Source organism: Balaenoptera musculus, chromosome 1, assembly GCF_009873245.2.
Source record: "Balaenoptera musculus isolate JJ_BM4_2016_0621 chromosome 1, mBalMus1.pri.v3, whole genome shotgun sequence".
NCBI classification, from domain to species: Eukaryota; Metazoa; Chordata; class Mammalia; order Artiodactyla; family Balaenopteridae; genus Balaenoptera; species Balaenoptera musculus.
Window position 1 is genome coordinate 16609154 of NC_045785.1, and position 17834 is coordinate 16626987.

General features: G+C 58.2%; 1 protein-coding gene across 8 annotated transcripts in view; it reads right to left on the reverse strand.

Moving 5' to 3' along the window:
- LOC118880705 (RAP1 GTPase activating protein) overlaps nt 1-17834 on the reverse strand; it is a 66009-nt gene that overhangs the window by 4807 nt on the left and 43368 nt on the right. For 6 of the 8 annotated variants that reach the window (XR_005016378.1, XR_005016367.1, XR_005016376.1 and 3 more), the window contains 17 exons: nt 17188-17235; nt 15896-15934; nt 15224-15409; nt 11912-12015; nt 11557-11635; nt 11133-11186; nt 9952-10035; nt 9651-9751; nt 9388-9517; nt 8181-8336; nt 7644-7715; nt 6950-7036; nt 6383-6520; nt 4428-4559; nt 2392-2469; nt 1306-1415; nt 227-340 (listed from right to left, as the gene is read on the reverse strand). Coding sequence is in view for 2 of the 8 variants with exons in the window: in XM_036824545.1 (XP_036680440.1) it covers nt 227-340; nt 1306-1415; nt 2392-2469; nt 4428-4559; nt 6383-6520; nt 6950-7036; nt 7644-7715; nt 8181-8336; nt 9388-9517; nt 9651-9751; nt 9952-10035; nt 11133-11186; nt 11557-11635; nt 11912-12015; nt 15224-15409; nt 15896-15934; nt 17188-17235 (1712 nt within the window). In the remaining 6 variants the exon portion in view is untranslated. The remainder of the gene's footprint in view (nt 1-226; nt 341-1305; nt 1416-2391; nt 2470-4427; nt 4560-6382; nt 6521-6949; nt 7037-7643; nt 7716-8180; nt 8337-9387; nt 9518-9650; nt 9752-9951; nt 10036-11132; nt 11187-11556; nt 11636-11911; nt 12016-15223; nt 15410-15895; nt 15935-17187; nt 17236-17834) is intronic. The other 2 variants (XR_005016369.1, XM_036824556.1) reach the window with 1 other exon arrangement.

A 17834-nucleotide genomic window follows, 5' to 3' on the forward strand; every position in this document is an offset into this window, starting at 1 on the left:
GGCAGGGGCCGTGTATGTCCAGCTCACTGCTGTCTTGCAGAGCTTGGCATGCACAAAGCGCTCAGTGGGTGTGTGTCAAAGGAGGACCTAGGAGAGTAATCAGGCCCCCTGATGCCGTAGTATGGCTGTGTCAACACTCCCGGCAGGCCTGGGCCCAGACAGGGGGTAGAATGAATGGGCCCACCACACCCAAGCCCCCCGGCTCAGCATGCCCCCGAGCCCCAACCTGTTTTTGGTCGTGGGCATCTCTGGGGAGCTCTGAGTGGATGAGTTCTCCGACTTGGGCTCCTGTGAGACGTGCCCGCTGTCTGGGGTCTTCTGGCCAGCCGGGGGGCTCTCCCTGCGGGGCACATGGGGGCAGTGGGGGGATTCAGCACCAGGCCTGGCATCAAGCGTAGAAGGAGGCCCAGGTGGTGAGAGGAGGTCATGGGTGCCTCCTGCCTCGTACCCACACCCTACATCCTCAGGGGCCAGCCCCAGAGCAGTCCCTGCAGCTCCTGGGCTGGCCTGGCCAAGGAGGGGGCAGGTGCTGCACGAGCACCTACTTAAGATCCTGTTATGGATAAGGAAACTGGAGTCCAGAGATGGGAAGGAACCTGCTCAGGGACGCGCAGCTAGGACATGGCGAAGCCAAGACTCGAACCCTGGATTCATGGGATTCTGGGCTCTCTTGCCTTTGAGGACAGTGCCAGCTCCACTCCTGAGGCCTCAGTGCACCTGCTCCCTGCTTCACATGCACTGCACACACTCCCGCAGCAGCCCCATGCCGTTGGTTGTGCTCTTATCCCCATTTTTCAGATTGGGACAGTGAGGCTCAGAGAGGTACAGTGACTTTCCCAAGGTCACACAGCCCCAGTGTGGTGGAGACAGGACTCACACCCAGGAACTATCCTCTGCTTCCCGGAGGCTCCCTGCTGGTAATACGGTGTGCTGTCCACACCCCGCCCACACAGATGCACTTACAGACCTCCATGGACCAGGCCTCAAATCCCAGCTCTGCCCCTCACCAGCTGTGTGACCTGGGCAGGCCCCTGACCCCTTGACCTATGGCTCCTTGATGTGCAAGGTGTGACCCCCTGGGAGCCGGCAGAGCTGGGACTGGATGATAGCGCTTCATGTTAGGTGACAAGCTGGCCCTGGTGCCTGACGCAGAGCAGGGACTTGACCATGTAGCTGTCACTGGTGGGGACAGAGGGGGAGAAGGGTGGGAGCTCCATCTTGCCTGTTGAGCTTTGCCACTGAATGGGGGTCGGGGGGAGCCAGAGGAGACGCAGGACGCCATCCCACCCCCTCTGCTGCACCCACCTTTTCTCCTGCACCTCCTGTATGTTCTCAATGCCGATGGCACTGCTGCGGCGTGAGCCGAACGGGCCCGACTTCTTCCTGGTGGGGCTCTTTCCAGGGACAATCAGTGACTGCGGGGAGAGGTCCCAACTCAGTACCCACCTGCTCCAGGAGCCCCCGTGCCCCCCACATGCCACCCTGGGGCCCTGCTGCCCAGGCCCTGAAGCAGAGACAATGAGCAAGAAAAATGAGAGAACTGTCCATCTCCAGAGAGAACCGTCCTAATTTACAGATAAGGAAACAGGCCCAGAGAGGGCAAAGGCCCCCCTGAGGTCACACAGCAGGTCTGGACCCAGCATCTTAGTCCAGGAGAAGAGCAGAAGCCTGAGGGAGCTGGACAGCCACTCTGGGCTGGGATTGGAGGAGGTCAAGTCCTCAGAATGACTGCTGCCTCTTTGCCCCCAGGACTTCATGGGACCCGCAGCCTACGGGCAGTGGGGAGAGAGTGGGTGAGGCAACCCAAGCCCCTGCCCCCTGCTACACCTCGGAATCTCCAAACTGGCTGGGGGAGGTTCTGGCCCAGCAGTTGAAAGACGCCCTCCGGCCCAGTTTACACATACACTATGGTGGGATGCCCTAGGCACCAGAAGCATGTCCCCCATTTCTCTGGGGAGGCGGGAAGGTGGGCCCCATGGAGGCACAGATGGGCAGAAACCCCCAGGCCAGTTCATGGTCGGGACAGGGAGTTAGGGCAGAGGAGGGCGATGGCGCTCCATGCAGAACCGGCGATATTGGGGGACGTGCAGCTGGATAGAGGGTCTTTAGGTACCAGATCCTAAAGGCAGGGACTGGGCCAGAGTCCCAGGGGCCAGGGCAGGGCCAGAGCCCCTGGTGGGCGGGGGGGGGGGGCACTGGCACTAGCACAGGTGCCAGGCCCCAAAGCAGGTGCTGAGTGCCATCAGAGCTTCTGGCACTCCATCCTGCCAGCCCTCGGGCCTGTCCCGGGGGGAGGGGGGCAACGTCCCCAATATGGCCTCCGTCCTGAGAGCGAGCAGAGAACAGCGCGTGCAGGCAGCCTCCAGAGCCGGCGGCCCCGCGGACGACAACCTCTTCCACGGTTCCTATGCCTATGGCACTGCCCCGGCGTCCGAATCTACTCGCGCTTTTCCCAGGAATAAGCAATGACTGGCAAGCAGCAGAGGGTGGGAGCAGAGAGAGAGAGAGAGAGACAGACAGACATAGAGAGAGTCAGAGAGACAGAGATGGCGGGCGGGGGAGGCACAGAGAAATGAGACAGGGAAAGGAGGGAAAGACAGACAGACACAGACAGGGACAAAGAAGAGAGTGGGGCAGGGGATTGAGAGAGACAAGGCCGGGGAAGGGAAGGAGAGAAGAGGTGGGTGGAGACACAGAGAGAACAGGGGAGAGAGATTGACAAACAGTCACATGAGAAGGGGTGCAGAGTGAAACACGGAGAGACAGACACAGAAATGGACCCGGGGAGCAAGACGGACAGAGACGGAGAGGGAGGGGCAGGCACAAAGGGAAAATCAAGGGCGAAAACAGTTCGAAAGAGGAGGAGAGGGAGTAAAAAGACAGGTGCAAAAGGACAGAATACACACGTGCAAGAAGGTGGAGGGAGGCAGGGGGTGGAGGAGGGGAAGAGAAAAAGGGAAGGGAAAACAAGGAAAGAGGAGAGAGTGGAAGGAAAAGGAAGCAACATGAAGAGAGGGGACAGTTGTGCAAAAACAAAAACAGAAATGGGTCTGGTTACTGCCACGGTGGGTGCTGCTGGTCTGGCCCTGTCCCTGGGGCCCCTCTACAGCCACCCACAGGAGGCTGGGCCACTCTGGCGGGGAAGGAAGGGAGTGGCTAGTGAATTGGGGTTGGAGGAGAGTGGGCCTGCTTCTCCAGTGACAGTGGGCTTGGTGACTGCTGGAACACAGAGGACTCGCCCTGCTTCCCTGGCCAGGTCAGCCCATGGGGCAGGGGTGGGGTGGAGGGGGTCCCTCCTGCCACATGACACAGCCTCACAGCACTGAGCACAGGGCTTGCTTGGCATGCAGCAATCAGTCAGTAAATGATGGGTGGGTGGGTGGATGGATGGATGGATGGACAGACGGATGGATGGAAGGACGGGTGGATGGAAGGAAGGAAGGAAAGATGGATGGGGAAGGGGCAGCAGAGCGGTAGGTGCAGTGCTGGGGGGTGACCACTGGGCAGCGGAAAGCAGACTGGCCCACAACTGAAGGCCTTATTCATCCTTTGTGCCCAGCACACCCCCTGAGTATTAGCAGCAGAACCCCACAGAGCCTGGCAGACAGTAAGTAATCACACAGTAGGTGCTCACTCAGGAGAGGCTCGCACAGAAGCCCAGGTCCTGACACACAGTAGGTGGGCACAACCACAGAGGCCCTGGCACGCAACGGGTGCTCACACAGCTCATCTCCTGACACAGAGAAGGTATTCACTGATACCCAGGGCTTATCACAGCAGTCCATTTCCTGACACATGGTGGATTCTCATACAGCAGCTCAGGGTTGGGCACACAGCAGACACTTACAGAGTTAGGTCCACGCAGTAGCCCAGGATCTGACATACAACAGGTGCTCACAGAATCTCAGGGCCGGGCCCACAGTAGATGCTCACAAGGTACATGTCCACACAGCAACCCGGGTCCTAATACACAGTAAGTGCTCACACAGCAGCCCAAGTCTAGACACACAGCGGTACCCACCAGCATCTCAGAGCCAGGCATACAGCAGATGCTCACACAGAAATCCAGGTCCTGACACACAGTGCGTGCCCACAGCCTGACACACAATAGGTGCTCCCAGAAACTCAAGGCTTGACAGGAGGTGTCCATACAGCAGCCCAATCCCCAGCATATGACAGACAGTAGGTGCTTCATAAGGAATGTGACACAGAAGCTGCCCCAGAACAGACACAGCTGAATAAGGGGCCAGGAGGTGGGGCGGGCCGAGGAGCTGGGGAGGGGGCTGCAGGCTCTCAGCATCCCAGTGTCACAGCCTGGGCACCTGACCCCATGGAGAGCAGTGGCTAGACCTAGCCTAGAGCCCAGGATGAGCCCTCGGACAGCAGGGCAGCGGGGGGAGGCGGGGCCCCTGGGGGAGGGCACTCACTATTCCAGCCGCTTTGGCCAGGTCCGGGTTGTTGGGTGCAAAGCTCCCGCTGTGGCTGGTGGACACGGTGTTGGGCTTCTTGTTGCTCAGCCCCATGGCATCCATGGACTGGCTGCGGCTCCGGATGACCCGCTGCGAAGGTGGAGGTAGGGGTTTCATAAGGCCTCACCCCCTCGGGGAAACCCAGGAGCCACCAACGCCACTCTCAGTGACCCCAGGAAGTCCCTTCCCATGAGACCACACAAGAGTCAGGTCCACATGTGCCAAGGGTAGTGTGGGCCTTGACTCTGCCACCAACTTGCTGGGTCACCTTGGGCAAGCCACTCCACACCTCTGAGCCTCTGAGCCTCATGACCTGTTGTGCAGTTGTTGTAAAGACCGCAGAAGACGCTGGGTCATGAGCAAAAGCGTGCACAGAGAGACCTCCAGAAACCCCAATTCCCTCCTTTTAGCGTCTCTTAGGGCTTGCTTTCCTCCTTGCTTTTCTTCCCTCCCTCCCTCCCTCCCTTGCTTTTTTCAGTCAATCTGCACTGAATGCTCACTTCAGGGCCGAGTATTTTACATTTGCTCTCACTCAATCCGCCCCAGGAAGCAGGCACTGCCACCAAGCCCATTTTACACGTGATGAAACTGAAGCAGAGGTGGGTCTGGAATCCAGATGCCAAACCCAAACCCTTGACCGTGGGCTCCGCTGCCTCTAAGAAAGTCTGTAACTTAAGCCCGGTCCACCATCCAGCACTCACCAGATGTGGGGTCACTGGAGCCCCCCCTCAGAGAAGACACCCCAGGTCCATGTTCCTCCCACCCACTCCCTGTCTCCAGTGAGCAGAGGCAGGGCTCTCTTCAAGCCTCTTTCTCAAAGACGTTCTGTTCGCCTCAGCCCAAGGCAGGCCTGGGCAGCTGGGCTAATCCTCTTATGCAAACCCACACCTCCAGCTTTGTGGCCTGCCCTGGGGTAAAGATGAGGCCCCGCCAGCCTGCTGGGCACCTGGAGGATGGGCAGTCCTCCTCCTGTGGGTGGAGGACACAGTGGCAAAGAGGCCACCGCTGGGGACCTGCAGCCCTGGGGGAGTCCAGGCCCTGTGGGGGGAAGAGGAACTCTCTCCTCCTCTGCCTCTCACTTTGGATGGTAGTTGCTGAGGTAGATGGGCAGGGCTTTGCATTTTGCTTCTTAACTTAGATTACACTGATCTAACTGCTTCACAAATAATTCTCAACAGTTGTATGAGGTAAGTTGCCATTAACAACAGATAAAAAACCTGAGGCTCAGAGAATGCTCAAGCTGGTAAGTGGCAGAGCTGGGATTTGAACCCAAGGTGTCTGTGCTCTCAATACTAGGCTAAACCAGAGATAGCCAGGGTGGGTCACACGGCCTAAGGTCATGCAGACCAGGTCCCTCTCCTATGGCCTCTCGTTCACGTCCCTTCCCTGACCTCTGTTTCTTTCTCTCGGTCAGGACAGAGGCTTCCTCCTCTCTTCTCTGCCTGCTGACCTGGGAGCCACCACCCTTGGCACCAGAGGGCTCCAACCTTCAGTACAGCTCCCAGGCAGACTCCACCCCCAAGCTTAGGCCCCGCCTCCGACCATCAACTCCTCCCCCAGCCAGAGCCCACCTTACAACTCCCAACCGAAGCTCTACCCCAGGCCAAGACCACACAGCCCCCCCAAGTCTAAGCCCACCCTAAAGCCCAGGTCCACCCAGAGGCTCACCATCACCCAGACTCTACCCCAGCCGCGTGCCTACCTAGCCCGAGCTCACGCCTATTAACTCCACCCCTGACTCCACCCTGAGCCACGCCCCCACCCGACTCCACCTCCAATGTGAGCTCGCCTCTAGCCACACCCCCACACCTTGTCGCTAACGGCATCCTCCGACTCTAGCCCAACCGCGTGCCCAGATTCCAAGCCAACCACATCCGTCCCCCTCCGCACCCAGGTAGACCCCTGCTCTTCACCTTGAAGGACTCGAAGAAGCCGCCGCCCCCGCCGCCGTTCTCCATCTTGTCCTCGTCGCCACCCAGGCCCATCATGGACTGGCTGTGGATGTGCAGTTCCTCATAGAGCGTCTCCAGGAGGGCGGCCCGTGTCCGCTCCTGAGGGCCAGGGCGGGGCCGTTAGGAGAGACCCCAGGGATCAGCCCTTCTTCCCACATTTGCAATCGCGGCCACCTTCTCTGAGTGGGAAGTGGGCGTGGGCTCCAGAAGCCTAGACGGCTTCCCTCAGGCCCCTCCACAGCACAGGCAGCCCCCAGGGCTCGACGTGGCCCCTCAAAGATCTGACTTCATGTCCCCACGACCCTCCTCCACTACGTCCTCTGTGCCAGCCCGCCTACCTCCAAGACCCTCCTGAGCATTCCTTATGAACCCTTACTTCCTCTGCCTTGACCCTGGCGCTGCTCATCTGTAAATCTGTCCTCCCCCAGGCAGCCTTCCCTAAAGCCAAGGTCTGAACATAGCTTTTCTCTCCCCAGGGACTGAAATTCTAGGGGGTGGGGGGATTCAACCCCAAGAACGCATACTCACCTCCAGTTTGGCAAACTTCTCTGCCTTGTAGCAAGCATATTCAGCATTGATCAGTTTTGTCAGCAAAAATTCCTGGAACTCAGGCCCCTGGGAGCCCCCATCGTGGAGGAGAAGAGAAAGGGGGGTCAGGCGAACAAAGAGACAAGGGGCTGGGGCTCCTGAGCCACGCTCTGCTGGGGCCTGGAGGCTGCCCTCTTCACTCCCAGAAGGGCATCTCCTTGGGCTCAGCCCCCCAGCCCAGGCACCTGTGAGCCCTATGCCCTTCATGGCTGCCCACCCCTCTGGAGAGCTGGGTTGGGGTCTCCCACTGCGTCAGTCTGGGGGATTGGGGGGGCTGAAGCCAAGGCTCAAAGTGAGGGCTCCTGAGAGGTGAGAGAGATGTGTGCCCCTCTCCCCAAACATTTTAGAAGACGGTTGAAACTGTCAAAAAAACAGAAATGAGGAAAGGCCACAGAGTCTGCTATACAAAATGTAAAACAATGATATAGTCTGTTCTGTGACGCTGTAAAATAAAGTCACAGTTTTTATCAAGACGAACAGAAAAGTCAGGCCCCAGCTGCTCAGTCAGGGGAGGCCAGGTGCCTTGGCACACAGTGGGGCTTCAGGACCTCGTACAGCAGAATGTGCACCCTCTCAGCCCCCCCCCATTTAGTCCTGCTCTGCCCATGACAGGGGGCTGGGAGCTGCCCCTCACCTTCCTGAACACAGCAGGGTCCGGGAGGGGTGGCCCGAAGAAGGGCACGTCGTCTCTCGCAGTGACGGAGACCTGGAAGGGAGGGCAGCTGTCCCCATGGAGTCCCCACACCAGCCAGAAACCACTGATTCGCCGCCCTATCCTGCCCTGTGCTGGGCACAGGGCTGCCCCTTGGTGGGGGAGGTTCAGTGACTGCCGATTGGGTGGGTGAACCCCAGGATTTCAGCTCCTCCATCCTTGGTCCTGAACTTGAGAGGTGGGAAGGGGTGGAGGGTCTCAGGAGTCATGAGGATGGAGAAGAAGGAGGAGGCTAAAGGGCGGAGGAGGGTAACCAGCCTCTCTGAGGGGAGGGATTTCAGGGAGCAGAGAGGGCAGGATGGGACTCCTCCATCATGAGAGCAAGAGGGGGGCTCAGAGCCCTCCGGACAGTCCCCCTATTTACAGTTGGGAAAACTGAGGCTCAGAGAGGCCTCACAGTGAGTGAGGGTGGGGCTGGGACGGTGGCTGATGCCCTTGGGAAGCTCCGAGATCACCCACCTTGTACAGGGGGCCATCGGGGCCCCCACTCTCGGCCTGCACCACCACATAGGCATGCAGAAAATTGGACGCAATCATGTCCGGCACAAAGGGCGTGTTCTCGTCCTGGAAGACCACAGCCACGATGTCATTCCCGATGTGCCGCTTCCGCTGCAACTGAGCACAGGGCCACAGCCTTCACCACCTGGCCGGGGGCCCGCGGAGTGTGGGGAGGGTGCCCGCAGAGGTGCGGGGGGCTTGGGGTAGGCAGAGGGCATGTCGAAGGAGTTGCTTCCCCCAAAAAAATGTGGTGAAAAACTTGTCTTAAAATTATTTTCGTTTTCTTGGAATCCTGTGACAGATGAGAAAACTGAGGCCAAGACAGAAGTGACTTGCAAGGCCCTACAGTGAGTTAGGGGACTTGAACCCAGGGCTCTTGGTCCCCAGGCCCTACCTCTCACCCTCCTCCTGTCTAAATACCCCAAACATGGGCCCCTCTTGAACAAATAAGTTCCACTCAATATACCTTTGTTGTTAAAAGGAACAGAGAATCTTATTAAAATAAAATTAAAAGACATTAAAAATAAGGAGTAAACATTTCCATTTTTCTCACATGACCCCTGTATCCCCCTGTACCCCTGGAGTGGGGGCATGAGGAAATAAGGAGGACAGCCCTGCAGGAAGCTTAGGACAAGGTGACAAATTTCCAAGTTCAGCTCCAGGAACATGCTTTGCACTTCCTCATCACCAGGCCTTTGCAGAAGATGTTCTTTCCCCCAGAATGCTCCTCCTCCCTCTCCTACCTCCTTTGCAGCCTAAAAGTCACTTTATCTTGAAAGCTTTGCCTGACTCCCACCTCTGCTCAGTCTAAGTGCCCCCATGTGACATGACAATACCCTTCATTTCCTGTAAAAATACTCGCATTTACTGAGCTCCTGCTATGTACCAGATACTGTTCTAGCCACTCTGGGTGCATACCCTCGTTTATGCTCACCTATAAGGTAGGTGCCATTATTATCCCCATTTCACAGATGTGGAAACTGAGGCTTTCACAACATCGTAGTAGCTTGTCACCCTGCCCCAACTAGAGGCCACAAGTTGGGGGACTAGATCATTTCCATCTCTCTATCCCAGGGCCCACTGAGTCTGGTGTGGTGGACACTGAATGGGTAGGTAAATGGGGGACAGGAAGACAGGTGGGAAGCAAGTGGGTGGGTGCCCAGGCTACCTGCTGGGCGTCCCCTTCTGTGTAGGGCAGCTTGGTGGACACGTGAAACATGATCTCCTTGTTGCGGAAGTTGCAGTACACAGACTCGGTCCCCGTCTGCCCGTGGGTCACGTCCAGGCCTCCTCGGAACCTGCCCCAGTCCCCCCAGGCCACGGCTCAGTCTCCAGCCCCAGCCAGGCCTCCAGGGGGCCAGGACGGGGGCTCCCTCCCTGCCCAAGGGCATGGGTCGGATTATCCTCTGCTTGTCCCACCCCAATGCTCACCCCTTAAAGTCCTGCAGTTTGACCTTCTGGCCAAGGAATTCGAGGAACTCCACGAAGGCGGGGCTCTCCTCGTTGGTGCTGAAGAGTTCTTCCTCGGAGGTCTAGGGATGCACAGAGGGCAGAGGTCATCGAGCTGGGCCTCCTACCCCCACTCACACCCAGGAAGGCTGGAAGGGGGACCTCTGGCAGCCCCTGAGCTCCTGGGAAACTGAGTCCCTGGGCAGGTGCTCTCCCTGGCAAAGGTCTGAGGTCCCAGGTACATGGCCAGATGTGGGGGGCAGGGAGGAGGAGGTGAGCACACCTGCCCGAGCTTCTGATAAATGACTCCGAACTTGAAGTTATTGCTGATGACGTGCTCGTCGAAGGTGACAATGAGGCGGGAGGCCTGCGGGGACAGGACGATGGGTGAAACACGCTGCTTTTTCAAGTTGCCGTTTATTGCTCTATGTGCCAAGCGCTGTGCCAGGCACTCCACATGCATCCACTCATTTCCTCCTCAGAACAAGCCCGTGAGGGAGGCACTCCCGCGGACTGCATCTCACGGATGAAGACGCCGACATTCCGAGACCTTAAGGAACTGACTTGCTAAGGTCAACAGCTGGCAAATGGCAGACCTGGGACTTGAACTCAGGTCTGTTGGATTCCAAAGGCTAAGCGCATTGCTCCTGAGTTCTGCCCATAAGCTCCCGCCCCTACTCTGCTCTAACACCCAACTTGTTCCCCGGCTCTTCTGTAAAGCCACCTCATTATTCTAGAACAGGCCGAGTCCCACCAGTGTGCTGTGGGCCTTGAGCAAGTTCCCCTCCTCACCTCGGGCTTTCGGTAACTGAGAAGCAGCACCTGATTTCTGAGGCCCCTTCCTTCAGGGGACCTTTCCTGGACCACCCGCCCTTCAGCGACCTCACCTCACTCTGGAATTCAGTCAGAGCCACAGGCTGTACGTGTCTTTCAGGGCCCACCTCTTTCCAGAAACCCCCTGGCTCACTGAAGACAAAAGTCCCTCCCCTTTATCCCACATTGTCACAGTGCCTCAAACCCAGCACCCAGCACCAGAGCTGCAAGTGCAGCTGCCGTCTGTGGGGTGGCACCTATGGAGGTGCCTGTGTTATTCTCTCTCCCCAGGTCCCCTCTGGGGTCAGAAGGCAAGACCAGTGGAGCCTTGGCTCAGGAGCACAGATTACCCTTAGGAGGGTCCCCAAATGGCACTGAGAGTTTCCAGAGGTAAGGAAGGCTCGCCTCCAAGGAGGACAGCACTAGGTTCAAATGCAGGCTTCCTTACCTGCTGTGCATCCTTGGGTAAGGCACCAACCCTTTCTGGGCCTCTGGTTCCTCTTCCACAAACTGTGGACTTTGCAGGGTTATTGTGAGGTTTAAATGAGAGAACTTAGGAAAAATGCCCTGCACACAGCAGGTGCCCAATAAATGCTTGGTCCCCTAGTTACCCACCCACTCCCAGTGAGCAGGGCCCAGATCCAGCCATACCTTGGGGTAGAGCACAGGATAGAATCGATCCACATTCACGTCTTCACACACCAGCTGTGGGAGCAGATAAGGGAGGGCCTGAGGGTGGGGCCTCTGGGCCTCCCTGGCCAAGGTCTGGGGGGAGGACAGTGGAGGACAAAGAGGGGACAACCAAGCCTGAAGCAGGCTCACTGTCACTCAGAATGGGGTACAGAGAACTGGAGCCCCTGTCTCCAAAAGGTGCTCTAAAGAGTGCCCAAAGCACACAGCCAGCACGTGGGCATCATGGGAACACGTGAGCGGCAGGACCCTGGAGACAGGCCACAGCAGGCAGGCCAGGATCTGGGGCTAAAGATGAGGGTGGGCAAAGGCGAGGCTGCAGCCCAGCTCTGTGCCCACCTGGGGCGTCCACGGGGGGCTCAGCATGAAGGATCAGAGGCCTCACCTTTGCCATCTGGACCACGTTGGGGAACTCAGTGAGGCAGGAGATGGGGATGACGTCATGGTATGTCCGGCACTTGGTCCTGGGAGGAGAAGACCCATGCTGAGGGGCGAGGCAGTGCAAAATGGAGATGGGAGCCCCTCCACACCAAGTAAGACCAGAGAGGGCAGACCCCAGGGAGGTCCAGAGGTGATGAGGTGGTCAGGCCTGGCTTGGGCACTAACTTGCTGTGCAACCTCAGGCAAATCCCTGGCCCTCTCTGGGCCTCAATTAGAAGAGTGGGTAAAATGAGATGGGCTCTCAGATTCTGAGACCACAGCCCTCCCTGCTGTCACAGGTCCCCTCACCCCACCCTCACCTGAGCAGCAGACGCAGGTGTTCCTGGTCCCCGATGACATCATACTTGAGTGAGAAGACAAGGTGGCCCAGGGCAGTGTCCAGTGAGTAGTAATTAAAATGCTCCTGTGGTGGAAGGCGGGGGCCAGGGGAGAGGGTGAGGCTGAGCCTGAGGCTTCCAGAAACCAGACCAGAAAGCCAGCTCACCCCCGGATGGGGGTCCTTCACCAAGCAGCAGGTGTCCGGGCTAACAGCACTATCTGCCTCAGAGAGACCTGCATTCAAATCCCAGCTCTGCCACTTGCCAGCTGGGTAACCTGAGAAGGTCACCTTACCTTTCTGTGCCTCAGTCTCCTAGTCTATCAAATGGGAATGAGGCCCACTACCTTGTGGGAGGGTGGCAGGCACTGAAAGAGATAGTGCCTGGCGCAGAGTAGGTGTTCTCTGAACGTCTGTAGTAACCTTGGCTCTCTGGGTCTTCAGCAAAGTCAGGACCACATCTGTACCTGCATGGCTGTCTCCCAGCCCCCGCCCCTCTCAGAGCTGGGCACACAGTAGGTGCTCAGTAAAAATATGTCAACTGACTGATTGGTCAACTGATTGCTCTGTGGCCCCTGAAGCCAGGGCCCATGAGAATCAGGAAATGAAACATCTCATGAACACACTGGCCGGCTGACTGAGCCGGTTCCTGCCCTCCTGCCTCACCTGGGGAAGACGCAGGGTGGGGAAGAAATGCTCCCGAGGGCCCAGGGGAACTGCAGCAGGGATGGCACCCCCAGAGAGGAGCTGGCAGTCTGGCACCTCCGGGTGGGGAAGCCCCAAAGCCAAGAGCCGGAAGTGCCAGAAGATTTCACCCCAGCTGGCCCTGGGTTCCCCTGCCAGCCCGGCCCTGGGAATGAGGCTGGCTCCTCAGCCACACCCACCCCAGGAGTCATCGTGGAAGGAAGCCCTGTTTAAATACAAACAGCTGTGCTCAAAGGATGGGAGGAAAAAGATGTAGGGGCCAGGGGACATGCCCCGCAAATCCACAGCTCAGGGGCAGTCTGCGGGGACCTGGGGCAGAGTGATGGAAACCCCCAAAGGCTTGGCACTATGTGCACAGAGGGAGTGGCAGGCTCTTGGCAAGGAGGTCTGCACCGAAGTCCTCGGGGTGGGGAGTTTCCCCAGACCCCCCTGGCTGGGCCCAGAGAAGCCCAAGGAGAGTGGGCTCAGGGTCCCAGTGGGTCAATGCCAAAGTCACCCTAACTTCCTCCCTCTGCCAGAACTGGGCCCACTGCTTCCCCAGCACCCCACCTGGAGCCGGGAATGGCCTGGCCTCTCTGCCAGCCCCTGGGGCCCCTCCTCTCTGTGCTGCCAGCCTGACCCTGGTCATCATGCCTCCTCTAAGACCCCCCAACCTGTACCTCTTCCAATCCCCCAGTGCCCAAGGCACCACCTTCATTCTATCACTCACCACTCCTTCAGCAAACTTTTCTGTGCACCAACCATATGCTAGGCCCACATAGTCCCCCAGGCCCCACCACCTGCCAGATCCAATTAAGAGCCTCTGGACAGTGGGTTCCGGGGATGCAGGTCTCTCTCCACCCACAGGTGGAATTCCCTGCCCTGTTCTGAGTTTGTCCCCAGGCGATGGCTCCTGAATCTGAGCCTGCTGGTTTAGTCTCAGTCACCCTGTCCCCCCACCTTAGCACCAATACCCACCAGCATCAGGCTAATGCCCTGGGCCCAGACTGAGCTCGCACAGCTTCCCAACACCCCAAGGAGTCACCCCTCCTCCCAGCACCCACGAGTGCACGCACACACGCTAGAAACGTGACCCCTCCCTTAGTGTGTCTTAATGGAAGGTCAGCCAGAGCTATGTCCAGTTCCTAGCTCAGTAACTGTGTGAACTTAACCAAGTCGCTTTATCTCTCTGAGCCTCAGTTTCCTTTTCTGTAAAAATTAGGACGATCCTGATCTCACGGAGTAATTATGAAGATGTAATAATAACAGCTAACGTTTACTGAGTACTTACTATGTGCCAAACATGGTTCTCGATTATCATCCTCATTTTTACAGATGAGGAAACAGGCTCAGGAAGGTTCACTAACTTGCCCAAGGTCACACCATCAATAAACAGAAGAGTCAATAGGCGCACCCAGGCCACGAGACTCCAGAGCCCACGCTACATTCCGCCACCTCGTTTGTAAACTGACAGACAGCACTCAGCATGGAACATGGCACATACGAGGTCCCAGCGTGTGACTTCCCCTCCAGCTCCCACAGCCTCGCCCGATAGCTCCTGCCTGGAACACCGTCATCGGGTGACACTAGGACAGGTCATTACCGGGCAGGGTCCCAGCTCTGGGGCAGGTGGTGGGGCAGGGGTTGCACCAATCCAGGTCACACCACGGAATTACTGTCTTCCCCACCTCAAGCTGCCTGAAGGCAGGGCCTGGGTCTGTTTTGTTTGCTGCTCTATACCTGGTGCCCAGAACAGGACCAGGCACACAGCTGGTGCTCATTATTTGTTCACCCTGACTGAGCCCTTACTTTGTGCCGGACACCATTCTAAAGGCCTCACAAACACCGTCGCATTAAAGGCACGAGGTGGGTATCATCACTATCTCCGTTTTTACAGATGAAGAACCAGAGGCAGGGGCTTCCCTGGTGGTGCAGTGGTTAAGAATCCACCTGGTGGTGCAGTGGTTAAGAATCCACCTGCCAATGCAGGGGACACGGGTTCGAGCCCTGGTCCGGGAAGATCCCACATGCCGCGGAGCAACTAAGCCCATGCGCCACAACTACTGAGCCTGCGCTCTAGAGCCCGTGAGCCACAACTACTGAGCCCACGTGCCACAACTACTGAAGCCCGCGCACCTAGAGCCCGTGCTCCACAACAAGAGAAGTCACCGCAATGAGAAGCCCGTGCGCCGCAATGAAGAGCAGCGGTGAGCCCGCAGGCAGCAACGAAGATCCAATGCAGCCAAAAATCAATAAAATAAATAAATTTATTAAAAACAAAAAACCAGTCTCCCCATCTTAAAAGAAAGAAAGAAAGAAAGAAACAGAGGCACAGAGAGGGTAAGTGACTTGCCTGATGTCCCATGTAGTGACAGAGCCAGGATTCAAACCCTGGTAGAGTCTCTGTTAACCACTATGCCATAACACTGCCTTTTGCAATATATGTTTGTTGACTGAATGAGTGAATCCACTACGCATGCTCCCTGGACTCTGCGACAGCCAGCCAGCCCAGCCCACAGTTCCGCTCCCTCCCAGGCCCAGCCTCCCCCAGGGCTGGGCTGTGACCCACTCCCCACCCAGCCCAGCCCCCCAACACCAGCGGGCCACACACCTTGCCAAGAAAGTGCCTGCGGTAGATGCGGGCGGTGGGGTTGCATTCCAGCTTCACCTTGGCCGTGGGCGACTGCAGCGGCTCTGTCTCCGGGATGCTGGTGATTTCGTGATTGGTGCCTTCAATCCAGTAGCCCCCAAACTGGGGCAGCAGGATGAGGGGGAAGGGCCCTTCTCGCCCCAGGACCTGAAGGAGGACTCAGCTGAGAGCCACCCACACTGCACGCCACTGGGGGCCCCAAGATACCCCCCAATTCAGACCTGGAGCCACTTCTGCCATGGCTAAGGAGTACTAGGGGACAGCCCAGAGCCTATGTGGGTCCCAGGGCTCATATCCACCTCCTTCAAGGCACTTGCTCCAGCCCTTTTCCTCCCACTGCAGGCACAGACCCAGATGCACAGAGCCCCATGTCCCAGTCTCAAAGGATGGGAGTGTGGGGACAGGTAAAGCTGAGAGCACGACGTTGGCCGAGAGGCTGGCATATTTGGCTCAGAGGCCTAAGGGTTCACATGGGCTCTGAAGTCTTGGGCTTGTCAACTGAGTCTCCAACACCCAGAGCAAGGCCTGTGGTCAGGCTCTCGACAAGGAGGAGGGCCCGGGTGTCCAGACTCCCTGAGGGAGTGCCTCCTGGGCTCGGGATGGAGATGGGCTCAGTGGGATCCAGTCGGTTACCTCGTGGACGCTCGGGTAAGGAATGTAGTCCTCCTCCGTCTGCAAAACACAAGCAGGGCAGAGGCCCAGCTGGGGTGGGGTCCTTACCCTTTACTTCCAGCCTCCCCAGAGCACCTGTTGTTCAGCCAGCACCCCCGGGCTGGGGTTGTGGATGGGGCCGCGTCCTCATCTCCCCATCCCATGTGGGCTGACCCCACGAGGCAGGGACTGAGGCAGGCTTAGCTCACTGAGTGCTGGCAGCCTCTTCTGGGTCTCCTGCCTGGGGAAAAGGAGGCTCACTGCGTCCCCAGAAGAAACCTCTGGACCAGTGGTTCTCAGTGCATCAGAATGGCCTGGAGGGCTCATTAAACAGATTGCTTTGCCCCACCCCCAGAGTTTCTTATGCTGTGTGTCTGGGTGGAGCCCAAGAATTTATATGCCAACAAGCTCCCAGGTGATGCCGACGCTGCTGGCCTGAGGACCACACTTTGAGAAGCCCTGTTCTAGACAAAGCATCAGCCTTGTGCCCATGAACCCCACTTTAACCCTCATCCTTGTAGCCCTGGGTCCACTCCCCTAAGCCCAGCCACTGATATTCTTGGATTATTGGGGTCCCAAATCACCAACCATAGTACCGTATGCCTACCTGGAGGGGCTATGCAGCTCCCACCCCAAGAAAATTCCGAGTCTAACGAGCCTCCTCACACCTCCTTTGGTCCCAAGCCTCCTGTTAGTCTCTTCATGAAGGCTGGGGGGCAACGAGGCTACCCCGCCCCATCTCTCCGTCTCTCCCCCTCCCCCTCAGCCGTCCCAGGCAGGAGCTACATGGCGAGAGGGAGCGTAAGCCTCCTGGGTCCTGGGTATGAGTCTTCCTGCAACTGCCGATCATAAGTGGCTTCAAGAAAAACCTTTTACAGCAGGCTATCGCGAGGGATGGGGCTTCGATTTTGAGATGGGGAAGCCTGGAGAGGCGGGGTGAGTTTACAGTGGTGCAGATGGGGTGAGGAGGAGCTGGAATGAAGGCCTATAGCAAGGGAGGGGTTCTCCACACCTTAGCCTCCTAGAGGGCAGGGGCTGGGCACACCCTGCTTCCCCCTTGGCCCCAGCACCAGCCCTCAGTAAGACTACTTCACGAAAGGGGGGCGCCGATCCTCCTGGGCTGGCTGCTTGGCTGAGGCAGCGCTTCCCCCACCCCTAGAGAGGGAGTCTGCCTCCCCCTTCCCGTCCCCTCCCATCCCCAAGCCCTTTGGAGAGCACTGCTCAGGAAGCCAAAGGCCCCCAGAAGGGTGGAGTGGTTCCAGGTTCAGACCTACTTTGAGGGGTGGTGGGAAGGAGCATCGCTGTTCATCCATCCTGCTTCCCTGCAAAGAGAAGGCAGCACATCCCGTCACACCCTTCCCATGCGGCTGGAAGCAGCACCCCTTCCAGGTAGATGGTGCTGTGGAGGTGCTCCCAGGGCAGGGCGCTGGCCGCCGGGTTACTCGGGCCTCTGCAGGGCTGGCCCTCCTGGAGGGAACGGGGGCTGCGGGAGGCTGGCAGCAGCAGGGAGGGCTCGGGGCTCTGGTCGCTGCTGGGAGTGGGGGCAGGGCCAGTGTGCACGCTTGTGTGTGAGCTGGGGAGGGAGGCCGCTGCATCTACACAGATACGTGTTGTGGAGAGCAAGAGGGAGAGGGAGAGAGAAAGGAAGAGGGAGAGGGGGAGAGAGAGGGGGAGAGAGAGAAGGAGGGGGAGAGGTGGAGATGGAAAGACTAAGAGAGGCAGAGAAACAGGAAGATGGCAGGAGACGGGCTTTGGAGGGTGAACCGACATCAGAAAAGCTCCTGAGGTTTGTTCAAGTCCCCCGGCCACCTCCCAACACACACCCAAGCGAAAAACACGGACGAGGGCCTGGAAGACCAGGGCTGGGGAGTGGAGGATGGGCAGGGGTCAGGCAGAGGGGGCAGGGGCTGCCCGGTTCCGT